General features: G+C 36.8%; 1 protein-coding gene across 20 annotated transcripts in view; it reads right to left on the minus strand.

The window, feature by feature from the left end:
• SNAP91 (synaptosome associated protein 91) overlaps positions 1–20,888 on the minus strand; it is a 146,068-nt gene that overhangs the window by 75,143 nt on the left and 50,037 nt on the right. For all 20 annotated transcript variants that reach the window (XM_045057803.1, XM_045057800.1, XM_045057792.1 and 17 more), the window contains exons 4-9: positions 20,423–20,498; positions 19,556–19,658; positions 17,794–17,887; positions 15,957–16,068; positions 6,187–6,293; positions 1,744–1,785 (exon numbers count right to left, since the gene is read on the minus strand). In XM_045057803.1, coding sequence (XP_044913738.1) covers positions 1,744–1,785; positions 6,187–6,293; positions 15,957–16,068; positions 17,794–17,887; positions 19,556–19,658; positions 20,423–20,498 — 534 coding nt within the window. The remainder of the gene's footprint in view (positions 1–1,743; positions 1,786–6,186; positions 6,294–15,956; positions 16,069–17,793; positions 17,888–19,555; positions 19,659–20,422; positions 20,499–20,888) is intronic.

The raw sequence follows: 20,888 nt of genomic DNA on the forward strand, positions 1-20,888 counted from the left end.
TTAAACAATATGTCTCTGGACTTTTTGAGAAGAGATTATGTAAGTGATAATGAATACTATAGTAACATTAAAAATTAAACCCAAGTATGTGAATCCTTCTTTCAATGATACCTACAATTTTCTAATTTTAAAAACAAAAAGGTATTTAAGCATTCTTTTAAACTTTGTCTCTTTTAAACACTGTATGAACTGAGACAAATGAGGGTCTATTTTCTTAACTGAGAGCCTCCCTGATATGATAGTTTTACTTTTATTCCACAGTGAGAGCGGTCTATACAGTTTAAATAAAGGTGATTTACTATCTCTAAAAGCTATTCATTGAGCAAAACATTTTAATATCTACATTTTTTAGGTTAATATGTATTATTTATCTGGGCTATTTTACCAAACTACAATGTAAATGTTTATTATCATTAAATAATTTAAAATGAAAGCATACTGATTGTCTTCACTTTTTATTACAGCGTTATTAAATTCATGCGTCCATATCTAATAAAACATTTTTAATGGTACTTTACATACTTAATACCTAAACCATATCCAAAATGATACTAATATCTTATTCAGGTACATATCTGATCAAAGAACACTATCTTCTCATAATAGCAAAAATATATTAATATTCTGTCTACTAGAAGCAGTGATCTCCCAACTTTTAAGGCAAAAAGTACAATGTGATCATGTTTGAATTGTTCTCAAAATTTTACTTATGAAAGATTATTGGTATTTAGTTGGTATTTTAATAACATAAATACAGAGACTATTACTTTGAGGTTCTCTAATTTTTAATAAAAATTTAAGGTTAATATTATTTTAAATCTAAAACATTGCAAGGGATTATAGTCTATTATATACATTTTGACATTATTAAAACTGGGTATTTTTCATTATGAACATTTCCTTCTATTACAATTAATTTTTATTTACAAAGACAGGAAACTCATACATTCATTGCTGGTATGCAAGAAGCTCTATATTCTCTCTTATCATCTCACTGTCTCTAGTTAAAGGACATGTTTGGGATAGAATTTACCATAACAGAGTAAAGAGTTGATTAAATAAAAACAGTTCCTGCCAATTATGAGAAAAGTCACAAAGTAATTCTGCACACGTGAATGGTCTTGATTCTACATATTAGGAACCCTACAGTGTGCCCTCTTGACACATAAAAAGATTGATAAGATGGCACCACTATTGCTTTTGCTTACTAGATGGTCCCTAGAAAAATCACTTATCTACCACTAGCACTTTTTTTTTTTTTAAAGGTTTTTTTACAGAATTTCTTCCACTTCACAGGGGAGTCAAGAATCAGTGCATACCTGGGAAATGTTAAAAACTAGGAGAATAGCAGAAAAAACATTCCTAATGTTCTGACTACATGCCTACCAATAGTCACTGTTCATAAAGCATTTTTCAAACATTATTCAAGGTTTCATTTTGAATCAAGTTGAAGAATGAAAACACAGTCTCAATAAGTAAATTCAGTTGCCTTTAAAGAAGAAACTGTGTTAAATGGGCAGGAAAATCTTCACATTATCTCCAGAAATATATTCAATAGCTAGAAAAAATAAGCAAGCCAAAATAATTTCCAGGAAAGTTGGCTGACTTAAATTCAAAATGCATTAAATGCTTACAAGACTATGCCCTAGGTAATTTATGGCAAACCACTATAGTGGTTTAGTAAAGTACCACTATAGGGGTATAGTAAAGTATACTATACTTTTTATTCAGAGAACGACTTACCTGTGTGAGGTCAGGAATGTCACCTTTATCAATGCCAACTTGCTGCAGATTAAAAAAAATAAGTTACTAATGGGAATTTTTAAAATTAATTTCTTTGCATTTAACAGATTACCCACAGGATTAGTCAAGTACGGCTCAATCCTGGTATAAAAGAATTGCCAATCTCACTTTGAAAATATGCTTTGTGTAGTTTTCTACTCAATATAACAGAGCAATGATTTTGTTAATGTAGATATAACAAATGCACAGAATTTTACTGGAACCCAAAAAAAGACTTAAGAAATTGAAATATAAAATGTAAAGGTTTCCTCCATGGCTAATGGCAACTAAAAGCCTAAAACAAAATTCTTATACTAAATTTAAATTAATTATACTCAGTAAGTCCTCTGGACAGGGAATGTTCATTTTAATAACTTGTTCAGAGTATAGTATCCACCCCTCTTCCCACAGAGAACCATTTTGTTTGTTGCTTATGTATCCTTCCAGAGTTTCCTTATGTATATCCAAGGAAACAGGAAATATATAAATACATATTCACTTCCCATGTTACTATACAATAGTGTATTACATACACTGGGCTTATATTTTTCATTTAACAATGTATCTTAGACCTATATCCACATTAACACATAGAGTTTCCTTATTTTTACAACAGCGTCTTTTTCTATTATTTATTTATACGAGTCATGTATTAACAAACACTGAAGTTGCTTCCAATCTCTTGCCTTACACATAATGTTGCACACACCATTTTGCACCTGCGTGGATACATCTGTAGGATGCATTTATAGAAATGGAATTACTAGGTAAAAGCATATGTGAATTTTTAGTGTTGGTAGCTTGGGGAGAGAGGTAAGGGAGGGAGGAAGAGCAGAAAAAGAGAAAGAAAGAACAAGAGAAAGCAAAAATATGGGAATATATTAATGAAGTGAATCAACGAAGAGAGTATATAGGTGTTCACTATATGCTCTATCAACTCTTTTGTAGATTTTAAAACAATTCAAAATAAATTTGGAGAAAAATACAAATCATAACTTAAATTCTCTCATTTTATGTAAATAATGAAATTTAGGCTCAAAGGAACAAAGTGGGTTAAATTAAGTCTCTCTCTTTGAGAAATGAACTGCTTTGATGTTGATGGAAATGCAGAAGCCAATACATGAAGCGTAAATGTTCGGCTCCTACAAAGACAATAAGACAAACTGGAGGTCGGAAAATCTACCCGTGTGACAAATGCTTAACTAAGTTATTTATTTTGCTTTCTCTCTATATACAGCAGGGTTTCTCAGCCTTGGCACTATTCACATCTTGGGATGATAATTCTTTGGTGGGGTTTGTCTTGTGCACTGTAGGATACTGGTAACATCCTCGGTCTCTACCTACCGGATGCCTGTAGACTTCCCCCACCTCCAGTTGCGACAACTAAAAATGTCTCAAGACATTGGTTGCTGGGGAGGTGACGGGAGCATTAATTGCCCAGTGTGAAGGACCAATGAGGTAGAGCACTGACCCTCATCCCTCTAGAGCAACTTACGCTGCAGATTCCTCCCAGATGTGTAGACTTTACCTGCTAATGACTGAACTCTGACTTTAGGGAAGCTACTCCTGCTTCCCTAAACTCACTTAAATATTACAAATTATGGAAATTATAAACTAAGGTAACTTCATTCCTTTTATTTCTATATTTTAATACCTCTTTAGGTGATCCATTGAAATATTAATATGAATGAAGTCAGCATGTTTGAAATTAAAGTATTATGGATCTTTAATATTGGGATCTTCTTGGCAAAAGGTGATGTGTTTCTCTTAAATAGTTAACACAACTTTCTTGAACAGAAAGACATAATTTAGGAATTCTTCCTTGACACTGCTATTTTCACTCACCTGAACTTCTGAACCATAATGTAATTGAAGGCTTGAGCTGAGGGGTGGCTGTATTACAGAAATCTCATCACTTTCTGTCTGCAAATATTCTGGGAGATATAACTCCTACGACTTGGTATTTATCTTAGAATAGCAAACTAAGAATAACTTACTTCTTTAAAAAAGGAAGTGTGTTTAGCAAAAACGCCTATTACCTATAAAACAACCATTTTACAAAGTTTCAGTTCTCTGCTTTAGGAGACTTCATTGTAAGAATTCAAAACATGGGAAGTTTTCTACACTTTAAGCAATTCTTCTGGGATATTTGAATATTTCCATACTAGTTGTTTGACAAGTCTATATTTCTTTTAGTATGGCAGACAATTCATTAACATTTGCCAAATAGCCAATATACACAGTTGTATTTTAAAAATGACATTCTGCAAGTCTTCTGTACATTCTTCAGGAAAATGGCACTAACTACAAGGTAACTATTTGGTATGAGTCCACACATACGCACACCACACAAGAGCCGTCTGGTAGAGAGGGAAGCTTTGTACATGTGTTAAGAAATTTCTGTATTTACCAATCATAACCAAACCACTCAACACTGGTATTCAAACAATTAATGTCTAAATTATGAACAATGTAACTTAAATAAAGAAAACACAAATGGTTACTGTTAGCCCATTGTGGGTTAGCATTTATTCTATGAAAAATAATTTTGTAAATTAGTATCATTCTATAACAAAGTCCTGGTCATAACGTTCAAATAAAAGTAGAATACTGTATTCAGTTATTTGAAGAAAAACTCTCAGAATGACATTGAATTTCTATATATTTTCTTTTCGACAGCCTGACATGGGCCCAGGCTAACATGAGGTTATCAAGAGACATAAAATAAAGTTTTACATCTAAAAACAGAATGGGGCACCTGGTTGGCTCAGTCAGTAAAATGTGCGATTTTGGCTCAAGTCATGATATCATGGCCATGAGACTGAGCCTTGCGCCAGGCTTCATACTCAGTGTGGATTCTATCTTCACACTCAGCTTGGGATTCTATCTCTCTGCCCCTCCCCTGCTCACTCACACACACTCTCTCTCTCAAAACAAACAAACATTAACATTAAAAAAATCCAGAATGAATCAATAAATACCCCCTTTCTCATGAAGACCTTGAACCCAGCCTTAGCGATTAGAGAAACATATACCCCAGGCTGTCACATGCCCAGCTCCTTACCTTAACGTATACAGTAAGAGATAGGAAAACTGACTAGCATGTGCACCAAGAATTAATGAAACAATGAAAGGATGTTCTGCTCTGATGCTTAGGCATTACTGATCTTTTCACAGAAAAAAAGGGAAAATTTTACTAGATTATTTTGATAACTAAGGCTAAACCACAGGAAAATCTTATCAAATACAAAAAATAAAACTTGTGTGGCAGCAAAAGTGAAAGTTTCAAGCAATTCTATCCCTCCTTAAAGACAACCAACATCAATAAACCCATGAGAAGTACACATGAATATGCTTTAATGCATATGTAATTCCTATACACTCTTCTTTACTGCTTCCCATATTATATACAAAAAAAGACTTTTATTCTGATTACAAACTATTTGGATCAAAGGTCAAGAGGTAGCACTTTATAACATTATTTTAGTCTCCTAATATGAATGTGACAATTATTATTCCTTGTGAATAGATGAAATTTGAAAGATAGATAATGCACGGACTAGAGTGCATTGGAATTGTGTGTATAAAACGCTTGTTCTGGTGTTATATTCTGAAAATGGCAAAAACAGCAAAAACATGGCATGAATGTCCAATATCCATGGCATCATATGCTTCAGAACCCCCCTTTACACAGCACTCCAGTTAGTGCTAACAATTCGTTCACTGACATGTAAGAGAAGAACCAACTGGTCATCCTGCCAAAGGACTATAGTAACAATGTCATATCTTCCAATATCAGTATTCATCAATAACTAGATTTCATAAAACACTAACTTACAGGTAACCTCAGGAACACCAACTGTATGGTTACACAGTTATTATGATTAAGAACAAAGAGATATCCTTAAGAAACAATGTATAAACTTCATAAAAGTAATGAAATTTTCTGTTTAATTTTTTCATTGTGTTTAAGTCATTGACAAAGTAAGAAGGTCATATTTATGACTTCTACACACTAACAACAATACACAGACTTTCCTAAGGGCTTTTCCCCACAGGGATCAGTAAAAAGGAAGCCCTTCCTTACAATCAAACATCGCCATTAATTAGAAGGGGAGATGAACCACCTTGCAGAGCTGAGAATCTGCTCAGTGTCCAGGACACCTGTATTTGAACACTGAATGATCATTAACTGGGATGCAGGAGTGCAGAATACAGTTGTGGATGAGAAGCTGGAGGACATGACCTCTGAGTTCACTTCCAATCCTAACACACTGGGGCTCTGGGACAGAATGTTTTGACATATTATAAACCCTACTATTGACTCCAGATACATAAATTAATATTAACAAAATTAATATTCTTTGTTGGAATGTTTTTCCAACAAAGCTTAATATTACTTACCTCTGCAACCTTGAGAAATTCAGATACTCGCGTCATTCTAGTTAGAAATCGTTTGTAAATTTCTAGGGCATCTTTACATTGTCCTTTCTTCATTTCAAAAAACTTTTCTGGAAGAGATAGACAAGCATTTTGAAAAGGCTACTGTATTCAATTTTCTTCTAAGTTTATGTTAATACTATTAATTAAAACCTAGGGGTGCTTGGATGGCACAGTTGGTTAAGCATTGGACTCTTGATCTCGGCTCAGGTCATGATCTCATGGTTTGTGAGCATCAGGCTATCGGCGCAGAGCCTGCCTGGGATTCCGTCTCTCCTTCTCTCTGCCCCTCTCCTGCTTGTGCTCTCTACTCTCTCTCTCAAAATAAATAAGTAAACATGGGGTGCCTGGGTGGCTCAGTTGGTTAAGCGTCTGACTTTATCTCAGGTCATGATCTCATAGTTAGTGGGTTCGAGCCCCGCATTGGGCTCTGTGCTGACAGCTCAGAGCCCGGAGCCTGCTTCACATTCTGTATCTCTCTCTGCCCCTTCCCTGCTTGTGCTGTCTCTCAAAAATAAATCAATAAATAAATATTAAAAAATAAAATAAAAATAAATAAACCCACAATTTTCGAATCACCTAAATGAATGTTTGGATCAAAACACCAGGCCTTAAAACCCACATGAGGTACTAAAGCACCTAACCAAGGAGACCTGCAAAGTTTAAGAGCAGTGTTATGTTCTAGGTGTCTCAAACGAAGGCATTTAAACAGTAAAAGCACAATTAAAGTAGAAGAACATATGAAATGTCACAAGTGAAACTCGTGATCCGTATGTCCCAGTACCCTGCTTTATCAAATACTTGCTGATGATCTCAAAAGTTATGATTGTGTTCTACAGCATTCTTATTTTCTTGCTAGCTCATCATAAAGCAATAAACCTATCCAAATTAAAGAATTCTTTAAATTGTCTACACTCCTTATAAATTGATACTTTTGTTGTCCATAAGTGATTTTTTTCAAACATTATAATGTGTCTCTTAGTTACAAAGTAGTGGAGTTTTGTGAAAACCATTTGGTTTACCAAACTCATCATGACTTTCTAATACATAATTGTATCCTTTTTCTTAACCTTCAACTTCCTAGACAGAAAAACAGAGGAGGATCCGTTTGCTGCTCTCTCTTGCATTCCCAAGACTGGAATTCACAATCAGTAAGGTACTATAGCTCCATTGTACTTACAGTATGTGAGTGTATTTTCTCCATACATCTTTGGAAGGAAACCGTTACTTTATCAGTATTTTTTTTTTTGCAGCCAGTCATTCATCAGTTCATTCCGTCAATAATTACTGACATTGCAGATGGAGACACAGTAGACCCTGCCCTAGCTTCCAGACAACTCTAGATCATAACTGAAGATAATTCACTATTCTTCATTATGTTGTATTTTCACATTGTTAAACTCATGCTATTTTTATAGTCTCTCATATTTTAAAGTTCTTAATTTCATTCAGCATGTAATTTTACTACCTTAAAAGTATTTTTAATTTTCTCAAGAAAGGTTTAATAATATATAATTACACAAAGAACTAATTATTGAGGGTAGCTACTCATTACCTTCTGTTGACAGTCTGGGTAATTTTACATTTAACACAGACCTCCGCTGTAGCATTCAAGGGAAGAAAAAGATCAAGAAAACAAACACATACTGTTTTCCACTTGAGATTTGAGACGGAAGTGAGGCTTTTAAAAAATGGCCAAATCTAACCCAAAGGTATTACACTAAGTGAAGCAAGTCAAACAGAGAAAGACAAATACCATATGATTTCACTTATATGTAGAATTTAAAAAGCAAAACAAAAAATAAACAGACTCTTAAATTCAGAGAACAAACTCGTGGTTGGAATAGATGAAGAGAATTAAGAGGTCTAAACTTCCAATTATAAAATAAGTCAGTCACAGAGATGAAAAGTACAGCATAGGGAATGCAGTCAATAACACTGTAATAACACTGCTTCCCTTCCCTTCTATAATACTGTAATAACGCTGTATCCTGACAGATAGGTACTGCCCTTACGGTGAGCACTGAGTGATGACATACAGAATCGTCAAATCAAAATGTTGTACATCTGAATGAATATAACATTGTGTGTCAGTTGTGCTTCAATTTTAAAAACTAGCCAAATATAATCTTTATCCACCCATTTCTGTTGTCTAATGCTACAGATGGAATCATGGCGCTATAAGGGAGCAAGTATTTTTTAACTTAAACTTTTGAAAAAAGTGATTTATTCTGGTAAAACATAATTTTCTTTCTTTCTTTTTAAATAATCTTCACATAAATAATTTTTTCCAAATGTCTAAATTACTTTTCTTTAGTAATCTAACTTTATTTCTTTGCATCAGATCTTCAGCAATAACACAAAAAGAGGAATCAACTGAATAATCTCTATTTTTAGAACTAATGCATCAGAATTTTGAGCAACTTGTCTCCTCCGGATACTTTTTAAATTGTTCTTAGCTTTCATGGTAATTTAGGATACGGTAACAAAAGATATGAAATTATTATGGCTTTAGGTTATAATTTCATAATTGTTTCTGTAACAGTGGTAATGACACAGTAAAGCAACATGTACTGAGAAGTGAAGCTGTGAGATTCCCTTGTCCCCTCAGACTAGGGTATGGCCAAGAGAAATTAATACTCTTAATTTTTTTAATATTTATTTATTTTTGAGACAGAGAGAGACAGAACATGAGTGGGGAAGGGGCAGAGAGAGAGAGGGAGACGCAGAATCTGAAGCAGGCTCCAGGCTCTGAGCTGTCAGCACAGAGCCCGACGCGGGGCCCGAACCCATGAACTGTGAGATCATGACCTGAGCCTATGTTGGACGCTTAACTGACTGAGCCACCCAGGCGCCCTGAGAAATTAATATTCTTTTAAAAAATTTTTTAAATGCTTTTTTTTGTGTGTGAGAGATGGAGACAGACAGACAGACAGACAGACAGACAGACAGAATCTGAAGCAGGCTCCAGGCTCTGAGCTGTCAGCACAGAGCTTGATGTGGAGCTCAAACCCATGAACTGCGAGATCATGACCTGAGCTGAAGTCAGACGCTTAACCGACTGAGACACCCAGGCACCCCGAGGAATTAATACCCTTAACAGAAGGGATGGGTCATCCAGAAAGGAGCCTCTGTCTTTATTTCATACTAAAGATAACATATGTTGATTTTCAGTAGTAAATTTCAAATCTGGCCTTTGTAACGTAATCTTTATAATGTGTTGATAAATTCCCTTGTCATATTAGTATTAATTTTCATAGAACAACTGTCCTAATGAAAAGAACCAGATGAAAAGGAATCTCATCCTGTGAAGTACACTGAGGCTGTGCATGTGGACTATTACTAATGAGCATTCATCAGAAGGAAAGCATCTTCTTGCTCACACATCAGAGTTTCATCATAGTGATAAAATGTTTGCAAAGATTTGCAGCACCACTATTGATTCCAACATTAGATGCAGAGAATTTTTCGTGAAGTCTTTAATTAAAACTAACCCATAGTGCATTTATAAACCTAACTCCCAGCACTACTTAGTAAACAAACAAAAAAAACCATACCTGTCTCAAAACACTCAGGATAGCAAGTATACATATCTTCTAAAATGTTACTTTCACATGAGCAATTTGACAGCAACGTTGAATGAAGGCCACTCAATACCAGAATATGATGAGGCAAGAATGCACACCTCTACATCTTTTGAAGTCAGGTCTTTAATATGAAGATACAACTCACCTTTTCTAATGTTAGCCAACAGACTTTTTCAAATTAGATGAAATAAAAATATATATATTGCATGGTTATTATTTTAACATAAAGAGAAAATGCATTCTTACTACAGTCTTCTTTCTGAAGTCAAAATAAAGTAAAATAGCTGCATTTAAGTAGATGTTGAAGACAATCAAGGAGAATCACATGGCTTCACATGGTTTTAAAGTTTGTTTACTTTTGGGGGTGGGGTACAGAGGAGGGGCAAAGCGAGAGGGAGAGAATCCCAAGCAGGCTCCGCACTATTAGCACGGAGCCCAATGCAGGGCTCAATCTCATGAACCGTGAGATCACGACCTGAGCCGAAATCAAGAGTGACACTTAACCAACTGAGCCACCCAGGCGCCCCTGGCTTCGCATGTTTAATTGCTAAGAAAATTGTAAAGGCAGTAAGTCCAATGTTCTTGAAGCAGAAGTAGGAAACAAACAAGGACACACACTAGTGAGAGGGCACAAGTATAAATCAGCAGAACTTCATTTCTGACTGGCTAAGGCGTTAAGACGAGCAACTCAAAGATAGCAGGTTTTAGTTTTAAAGGACTTATATATCAACAGAAATAAGGAGATTAGGAAGGGCAAATTCAAGAGTTCATTTTTTAGAGTTTGCTGAATTTTAAAAACACAGTATTTAAATTTCAATATCTACAAATAAGGCCTGCAAAACTGAAGCTTAGAAGAAAGGTAAGGGCTTAAACAACAGATTTGAGATTCGTATCTCCATAGGAAACCATAGGGTTTTCAATGAAAAATATACACACAAAAAAACTGGCTAGAAATGGACTTCAACAAAAACTCAAATTTATGAGTGGTAAGAAGAGTAAAATAAGCCCCAAAAAAGGGAAGGAAGATCTGTTATTTGGTTTACTGAGAAACACTCTCACCTGAAATAAAGGTAACACAGTGTTGCATTACATATTAAGGGCAGGTATCTTTCCCCAATAAGGCAACATCTCTAAGACCAGTGTGTCTGATTGCCTTACCCAACCTCCATTCTCTTTCTTTCTAGACTCATGAGAAGCCAGGAAGCTAGATGCAAAATCAGTTCTGTAAATTAGACAGACCTGTGAGAGATCTGGAAGGTAAAACGGAAGCAGAAACCATTTTCCTGCACATTTTTAGCTATTTCTGTCACAAGAAAGTTCCTAGAAGTGTGAGATACATTATCTTTCGGCAGCATTCCACTGCCCACCCTCCAGCTTCCCAGATTTTGAGTAGTGGTTACTCCTACTTGATGTGACTCCCTACTTCCTGGAAGGTAGCCTCAGGTGTCCGTTCTCTAGCTTCCTCAGGCTGCAAGGCAGCTGAGGCGGTGGCAGCAGCTTCTTATTTTCCGTGTACTTCAGAAATAGTAGCTTCCCTGGTGTGTGAGAATTTATTGTTCCGGAAGTCATTCAGGAGGCTGAGCCTGGACCAGGTCCTAAAGGCTTCTGATAATTACTTAAGCACCCACCTCCCTACATTAGATCCTTTTCTAAATTTAGAGTATGCCGAGTGGTTTCTGTTTCTTGAGTAAGTACGTTGTATTTGGTATTTGAAGTGGTTGTAGAAATCAGGCCCTCAAAAATGTCAAAGATAGGAATCCGGGCTTAGATGTGTAACCGGATGGATCCGAAGGCAGTGATGACCGCCCACAACTATCAAAAAATTGATTCTCACAGTCTGTGCCATGCAGGAGTAAAATAATTACTGAAATCATCACCTCTGTTTTTCTCAAAAGAGCAGCTAAAATGAAGCTTACCAGACCAAGCCGCTGCTGAGACAGACCACCATGATGGGAATAAGGCAAACAGAATATAGAGTGAATGGTTGCTCCTGACTCCAAAGAACAATGACAACACAGGATTTTAAATTACTGGCTCAAGGCACCAGTCAGACAGTGATACTCCGAAAGTGCCCTCAAATAATCTTATCTCTGGCAGACACAGGCCTGTCATCACTCAAAGTCAGAGTCTAATCTTGTAGGTTGCTGAATTACAACATATGTCGTTAAGTTAAATTCCCAGCCTCACCACGGTCTCCTTTGTGAAAGTTAGGATGTCTATTGAGAAGGAAAATTGGAAAGGAGAGTGCTTGGATAGATTCAAACCAAAGTGAGCTACTCTTGCTAGAAGAAGCTTTTCCTTCTCTGTCTGAAGAGGCTGTTCCTGCCCTGATTGGAGATCCTGTAATCAAGCCACCTTTCATGAGGGAATGAAAAATTTTCTCATGTCAATCCATCTACTTCATACCCCTTTCCCTTTGCCAACTGCCTAAATACCTAGAATGAGATTTAGAAGCCAGCATGCCCTAGGGAGACAAGTACAAAGTCTGACCCAGGAGGAAAAAAATATACAGGCTAAAAGAAGTGCAAGTTCTTACAAATTTCTGTTGGCAGTAGGGTTGCCAGATAAAATACAAGACACTGACTTAAACTTAAATTGTAAATAGATAACTTTTTAGTAAAAGTATGTCTCAAATATTGCATGGGACTTACTAATACTAAAATAATTATTCATGGGGCTTCTGGGTGGCTCAGTTGGTTTGGTGTCTGACTCTTGATTTTGGCTGGGGTCATGATCTCACAGTCGTAGGGTCGAGCCCCACACGGGGCTCTGCCCTGGGCATGGAGCCTGTTCGGGGTGGGCTCGCTCACTCATTCTCTCTCTCTCTCTCTCTCTCTCTTTCCCTCTCCATCTGCCCCTCCCCCACATGCATGCAAATGCACATTCTCTCTCATAAAAAAAATTATTTATGTTGATCTGAATACAAATTTAAGTAAGTGGGCATCTTGAATTTTTCCCTGTGAATCTGGAAACCCTCATTGATAAAAATGTAGACAGCTGGTATAGATTCTAAAGGTTCTGACCAGGAAGAAAAGTGTATTTAATTAGATTTTGGATATAATTGATAATTTGTCAATTTGGGTGAACATGCCACAAAACAGTGATTCAAAAACTAGCCTGAGTATCTGGAAGTAGCTCTAAAATAGTGATTCCCAAACTGAAGTCCATGACCAGGAGCAAGAGCACCACTCAGGACCTTACTAGGAATGCAAATTCTCAGGCCCTACCCCAGACCTACTGAATTAGAAAGTCTGGGTTGAGGTTTAGCAAGCTGAATTTTAATAAGCTTTCCAAATATTCTTGAGAAATGTCCTCGAAACACAGCCAAGAGCACTTTTTCTTACTCTTCTGCAAAAGGGACCCTTACCAGGGTGACTATACCCAGGGGAAGGGGACATACCCAGACTTTTCAGGAACACTGACGCTAAGCTGATGCTACTCCCTGTGGACCCAAAATGTCACTATTCATTCTACCAATTTGAGTTGAAGTTTTTTGGGGATTAGGTGATAAAAGAAAAGTGCATCCAGTGGATATATTACACTATCTGTGGTTATTTCCCCAGTTTCCTGAATATATATTTCTAATAGAAACACTATGAAACTAGCAGAGTCCCCACACTGGTTTCCTGACCTCTTGAAAGACACAGGGGTAGCAATTCCATCATTTCCTCAGTTAACCTGCCCATCTGGTCTGTGAAACGGGTTGTGGATAGAGATTTACAATAGGTTACTGTGAATCTGATCAGGTGATGACCCCGACTTGCAGACTCCCAGATGTATCCTCCTTACCAGCATAAAATCAGCATCACTCTTGACACCTGATGGGCAGCTATCAAACCAGCAAACTCTTTTATCTCTATCTCAATAAACAGAGCCCATCAGAAGTAGTTTGCTTCCATCTGGCAGGGATGATATCATACACTTGCTGTCTTATTTCAAGGATATCAACCTCTCTAGCTGTCATGATCCCATGGGTTATCACGCTAACGATATCAGGCTGACTGTACCCGGTGGGCAAGAATTTCAGTAATGCTGGATGCCTTGATAAGTCACATGTATGTCATGGGGTGGGAGACAGAATTTATGAAAGTTCAGAGACCTGCCACATCAGCAAAGTTTCTTAGGGTCCAGAGGTCCCCTCCATGTCAAAGACAAATTGCTTCACGCATCCCCTATAACTAAAATGTAGGCAAAAGTTTTGCTGAGCTTTTTTAGTTTTGGAGGTAACATACACAATATGTGTGTGCTCAGCTCTAAAATGAGTATCAGGGATGGTGTCAGATATAAGTAGGATCCAGATCAGGGGAAGGTTCTGCAACTGCTCCAAACTAGAGCCACATGGGCCTTTGTTCCCACAAACCTAAAAGCACTCAAAGTGTCTGCGGCAGATCCAAATGCTGCAGAATGCATCTGGCACACTCCAATAGGAAAATACAGTGGAAGCCTCTGGTGCTTTGGAGCAGCGCCATGTCTTCTTCAGACAGTAACTAATCTCCTTTGGAAAAACTGTTCTTGGCTTGCTTATAGAGGCTGAGATTCTAACCATAGAATATCAAGTGATCATAAGACCTCAATTGTTATCTAATTTACAGACCCATAAGCTGGGCAAGCGCAAGAACACTCTATCATCAAATGAGAGTGGTATGGAAGAGGTCAGCCTCAAGTCAACTCTGAATACCCGTGCAGGCTGTACAGACAGATGGCTCATATTCCCAGCACACTGACTCTTCTGCACTGCATTTCTCCCTCCAATCCCTCTGGGGAGCTCCCCATAACCAGCAGACTGAGGAGAAAAAGAATTCAAGGTTGGTTTAGAGATGGTTTCTCATGCTGGCACTAATCAAAAGTGGTTTGCTGAATCATTAAATCCCCACAAAGGGATGACCTTGAGAGTGGAAAGAAATCTTTCACTGTAGGCCAAACTTCAAACAGTATATCAATCTGAATTCTACTTTAGGTCAAAGGAAAGATGGTGAGACAAATGGAACTACCCCCAAAATATGAGCAAACTGCTGGCCTGGATGACCAGGGACTTAGAAAAAATAAAACTGGAAGATGGGTGACGAGGTCTGGAGAAAAGGAGTGGGTGGACCTCTCAGAAAGGATAAAGAGCATGAGACTATTTTCATTCCATGCAAATGTAGACCAAAGGCCATATGCCACAAAAAGGTTCTCAATGATCGGGGGGATAAGAGGACTCCATACACTGATGAACAAAGTGATTACATCAGAATGGAGGTTGTGAATAGGTCCAACCACATAGTCTGATGTATCTGCCACTGTTGCTAAGCCCTTAGTCTGTCAAAAGCAGAGATCAATGCTGAACTTCTACCATGGCATCATAATCCAGGGAGTACAGAGTCATCCTCCAAGTACCAGGTTAAGGATTAATTCCTTTTACCAAGGAAAAGAGCGTAATAGATAATTCATCCTGGATATGGATTTATCACCTCTGCCCATAGTGCTTTGCCAGTGCCACCATCTGTGGAATTATTCCCCATCACGGTATCTCACACAATCCTACTTCTATTTTACTGCACAAGAAGTGAGACAACAGATGCATCCCACAGAATTTGTCAGTCGTAGCATGAATCCCTTTAGTCCAGAAATAGCTGACCTTACATAATGATGGAATGGGCTACAGAAGACACTATTTTAAAGATATCGAAGAAGATACCTTAAGAAGTTAAACACTCTAGTATATGCTCTGAACCACTGGCCAAGATATGGTACCTTGCTCACTACTGTTGGGTTATATGGGTCAGGGACCCTAGGAGCTGGAGTACCCCTTATACTTGATGAGGTGACAAGTGGCTTCCTATTCCCTACACATCTCTACAGGTGGTACCAGAGGTAGCTGTTAGCACAGTAGAGTAGAACATATTGGGACTCAGTCCAAGAGGCAAAGCCTAGAACCTTCAGTAATTCCAATACTTTGTAAGCACCAAAATCCCTGTATAAAATCCCTTCCTGCTTAAAACATCTACAGTGCTGTTTCCTGCACTTACTCTTGACTAAGAACAGAGAAATGTGACCTCGATGAATCATATATTTAGATTATTACATAGTAAGTCTATGGTATCCAAATCTTTGCATTCTGATACAGTCTTTATTCAAAGATACTATACCATTAGCAGTTCTACATACCAAGTAAGTTAATAACGCCATCATTGTAGCAAGCAAAAAGTTTAATAAGATCTTTGAAAAGAAGCATAAATGCAGCATTTATGACACCATTTGTTAGCTCATTTGGATGCACCTAAAAAAAATAAAAATTTAATGTTAATTGCATGTCATTAAATGACAATTTTTCTCAGAGCACATGGAAATGTCTCAAATGATTACTAAGAAATTAATTCACATTCTATAAATTTGTATAACTCTTTTAGTAACTCTACCAATATTAAAAGATGGACTGTATATATATTTTTTGCTTCAGTTTCAGTCAGTGGAGTTAGTCCTATCAATTATAAGACATCTATACATCCTATTTGACCAATGATCCACAGGTCAACCAAATACACTTCTAAACATCTAGTCCTTTGTTACTTTTACTATGCTATATTATATTCTTCCACTTCCCCTATGTAAAGGTCTCTGTGGAAGTGTTCAAAGGGACCTGAAGTGACTTAGCGAGGAAGCACACACATGGGGAGTAGACACCTTAGTCACCGACCTCCAAAATAATTCTTGAGACTTATAACATTCACCCATCCACCAAATACTCTAATCACAAATGCAAAGAAGAATAATTTCTCCTCATCCCCAACCCTTGTTCCCAACTCCTCAAGGGTCTGTTCTTTTTTCCTGTATGACCACCCCCCCCGCCAAGACAGCACTGTTTTTAAGGGCAAGAAAAGCAAAGAAAAATAAATGAATAAAGAGGAAAAAAAAGTTAAGAGAAGCAATTCCATAAATACTTAGTGAAATCTTTACTGTAAAATCCATCAAAAAAACAAGATGTTCTGCTGATTTTACTGAAATTTCACAAGAGATGAATGTTGTGACCAGGACTCAGTTACAGATTAAACTGTGTAATGTTAGCAGAAATTTTAAGTTGCTAATATTGGAGGGAAATCTTTGTTTCAGGCAACCACCAAAAGAGAGGAAAGCTAATGTGAGTCAAGAATCTTCTCACGTGTCAGAAATATTTTATTTTTGTGAATCAGACATGTTTACTGAAGCTTTTAATTTTGAAATAATCATAAATCCACATGCAGTTGTAAAAAAAATATAGCAATTCTATGTACAATTTATTCAGTTTCTCTCAATGGCAACATCTTGCAAAACTACTGTACAATATCACAGCTAGGATATTGATATTGCTACAATCCACCAATCTTATTCAGATTTCCCCAGTTTCACTTGTACTTATTCAGATTTCCCCAGTTTCCCCACTTATTCAGATTTCACCAGTTTGTGTGTGTGTGTGTGTGTGTGTGTGTGCGCGCGCACACAGTGTGTGCTTTTCTTCATGATCTTATCACATATGTAGGTCAGTGTATTTATCACACTCAAGATACAGGTATGGTTTTAAGACACATATCACATTGGTATCGCTAGGAAGAAAGATGATGACAAAGCAAAGATAATTCTCTTTGGTGGATCGTATCATCTAAGCTATCTATATAAAATGGCCTCTAAGAGCAGGCTAAGTTATTTAGCTGCCTAAAGGTACATCTTGTAGCTTCTTCATCCTGTCAAACACAACAGAAGACCATCATCCTGTTCTGAAGTGGAGTTCTGAGAACACACCATTTGTATTTTTCCATGACTTAAGTAAACACCTGGTAAAGTGCCCAAACTGGGCAACCAAGGTCATCTCTACTGTGCGAAGAGCCTAAACGAAGTGTTCTTCTAGTTCATTGAAACGGGGGAGATCTAAATCTGCTTCCTGAGTATATTCCCAGCTTTACCTGTAGCCCACCTTCAAACAAAAGACAGTACTGACTGTGTAAGAAACATTTTCTAGTGAGATACATACATCAAATTCAAGCAGCGCATCAATTTGTCCCTGCAGTATTGGCATACTCTTTAGTAGCTTTTCAGGAGCCATTGTCCTCATTACACCATCGGCCCTACAATTTTTTTTAAAAAAGAGAAAGATAAAACTCACTTGTATATGGAAAACTCAAGACCACATGCATTCTTCTAAGCTGCCCCCCACCATTTCCCTGTTAATTTTACAGGATGATTTTGAGATATTAAGAGGCTGTAGTTGATTACCCTCTCTACACTACTTCCTCTTACCCGTTCTCGTTCCTCAAGCACACAGGCAATGCTTTCTTTTTCTCTGCATTGCCCTAAGGAAGAAAGCAGTGTGGTCTGGATAAAAGAGATCAGTTGAATTATTGGATGTACTTTTCCAAATCTATAACAGAGGTATACGTTTTGTGAATGCCAGTTTATTGGCTTGTTTTTGAGAGAAAGAGAGAACACATGTCTTAGAAGCTTTTGAAACCTGTAGGGCTGGGAGTGCAGAGTGTATACTATTAACTATCAAGGGGAGAAAACTGCAAGCGGATATGCACAGTTTGGCCAAAAGGAGACAGAATTTAACTAGCTGCAGAGGACACAACCAGAGGTTCATGACGGAGGGTGCATCAGAGAAGGCACTGAACCCTGTGCCTACCCACAGGCCTCTTAGGGGGCCCCTGCATCCAGTGATGGCAGTATTGAAGTAACTGAAGGAAATACCCAGGTGATGTGAACAGGCTAATGATGGCAACTTTCAGGGTCTCTCCCACTTCGAGGGTAGGGAAAGCATCCCAAAGTATCCTTAAGTGCCCATAAAAGGGTGTAGAAGTTCCTAAGAAGGCTATGGACCTACTACAGAAAGGCCGCAATGCAGCTGGGAACAACAGCCATGGCTGCCCAGGCCCATGTAGGAAGTCAGAGGAAAGCATGTAAACTAGAATCATCCATAATGAGAAGGAGATGAAGTAAAAACCGAACGTTCTATAAAATGTTCACTCACAAGAAGCTAATTATTTTGAATGGGCAAGTTTATATTGTTCACCACCATGATAAAAAAAAGTGTATCAAAGCTAAGCCTGGGTATTAGAAAAAAAATAGAATTTTGTCTTTTTGTGTGGATTCTTGAGACTAAAATATTAAACTTACAATATCTTGCCATTATTTCAAATCAGGAACAGATACAAGATCTGCACAAATTTATGGCAGAACACTTCTGATGAAATTCAGCATCAATTTAGAGGGAAATAAATGATGATCATGTATTAAAATCAAGTGCTTCTCTTTCGATGAGGTTTTCTAAATCCATGGTTAGTATTACTAATCAGTTCAATTGTGTGTGTGTGTGTGTGTGTGTGTGTGTGTTCAGTTTTGCCTCAATCAAAACACACTGAAATAACTACTGTCAACTAGAGCCACTGTACTTTGAACTTTAAATGACCTTTGTTTAAAATTTCTCCATTTAAAATTATTTAAAGGAATATATGTGTTTAAGAATTTTGAATTGATTTTAACAAATAAAATGTTATACCATGTCAACTCTGGGCAGCAAATTAGATTTTCTGCATGAAAATATACATGAAGTAATACATATTACAATCTCAAGGCTGAGTTCTAAAATACTATTGAGTCTCTTTTTTCAGGTGATTGTAAACTGGGCCTTCATGACCAAATTATTTGGCATTTAAGCTTAGTTAAGGAAAGTCGAGTATTCCCCAAAGACTTACTCTGTTCAAATAAATATGAGAAAGAAAAAAAAAACCCAAACATACCCCTTCTTCACTCTGGCAAAATCAAATGCCATCTGTCTGTAAGAGAAAGCCTTTTCATTCAAATATCTACTATAGCGCCTTATGAAGGTAGACATATCATAACCTGGGGAGAGGGGCAGAAGAAGTAAAACTAATTAATAAAATACCTTCAATTGTGCTTTGGTTAGTACCAATTTTTTTAAATTCCCCAAATGTAAATAATGCTAGAATGAGGTCAATAAGTGTATCAGAAAGGCCTCATTTTAAATCCTACTGCAAGCAAAAATACTTTAGGCATGAGACATTCTAAGACATTTCAATTTCGTTATACTACCATCCTTGTACAGATTAATTATCTTCTCTGATTTTCCTTGCATTTTTGTTTATCATTTCAAAAAACAGGCTGTTTCCGTCTTAATACGCATAGCTACCTGAGAACTACCTGCTTGATGCGCTTGTCTTATACATGATAGGCAACCAGTAAGTATGATGAATGGACACATGACTGCAGTTCAAATTCTAATTTATGAAGAACGTTGCTTCAAGGCTGGAATCTTTTTTTTTTTAATTGGGAAAGTACCTTTCATTTCATTGCCTTTTGTACTTTCATAAACAATTGTGCAATTGTGGGTCTAGAATACTGACTATTAAGGTAAACACTGAAAAAGACAAAAAGTAAAGTTAATGTTATCTATATGCTGAGTTGTCTAAAAATTAAATATTTTGAAGCTCTACAAAGTAACAATATAATTACTTTTAAGCTTTTTCCTAAATACCCAACAGAACTATCAGCCACACTAATTACAGATTAATAACCTCACTTCAAAAATTAAAAAACCCTGCATCAAAAGCATTATTCAAAAAATTAGAAAACATAAATATTCTCACCATGGGATCCACTTTTGTCCAAAAAATTGCTGAGATTGAATAGTGTATTTCTAGAGGCCAAGTACTGAATAAATCTCTGAAAAACAAAAATTAGAATGAAAACCAATATTCCCAAATCATACCTTTAAGCAATTTCTGATACTAAAGGACGCTACAAATTGTCATAATGATTTTATTTTTTACTCAGTTATAAAGCTTCCCACTCTGACTTTCTCTGAAAGGGAAAAAAGACTGAAAAGTACTCATTGAATTAGAATTAAATTTTATGACCTTTCATTTCTTATATAACAGAAACACTGCAATTTAATATGATTTAGTAGGCATCCCATATAAAATGGGTAATTTTTATTTTATTAATATTTTCCAAAATTAAGCATCTTTATGAAAGCAATTTTCATTTAAAGACTATTCCTAATGGGAAAAATAATTTCATTGTTCCTTTCTCCTGACATTTTGCCCACTAATG

The sequence above is a fragment of the Felis catus genome, chromosome B2 (genome assembly GCF_018350175.1).
Source record: "Felis catus isolate Fca126 chromosome B2, F.catus_Fca126_mat1.0, whole genome shotgun sequence".
NCBI lineage: Eukaryota > Metazoa > Chordata > Mammalia > Carnivora > Felidae > Felis > Felis catus.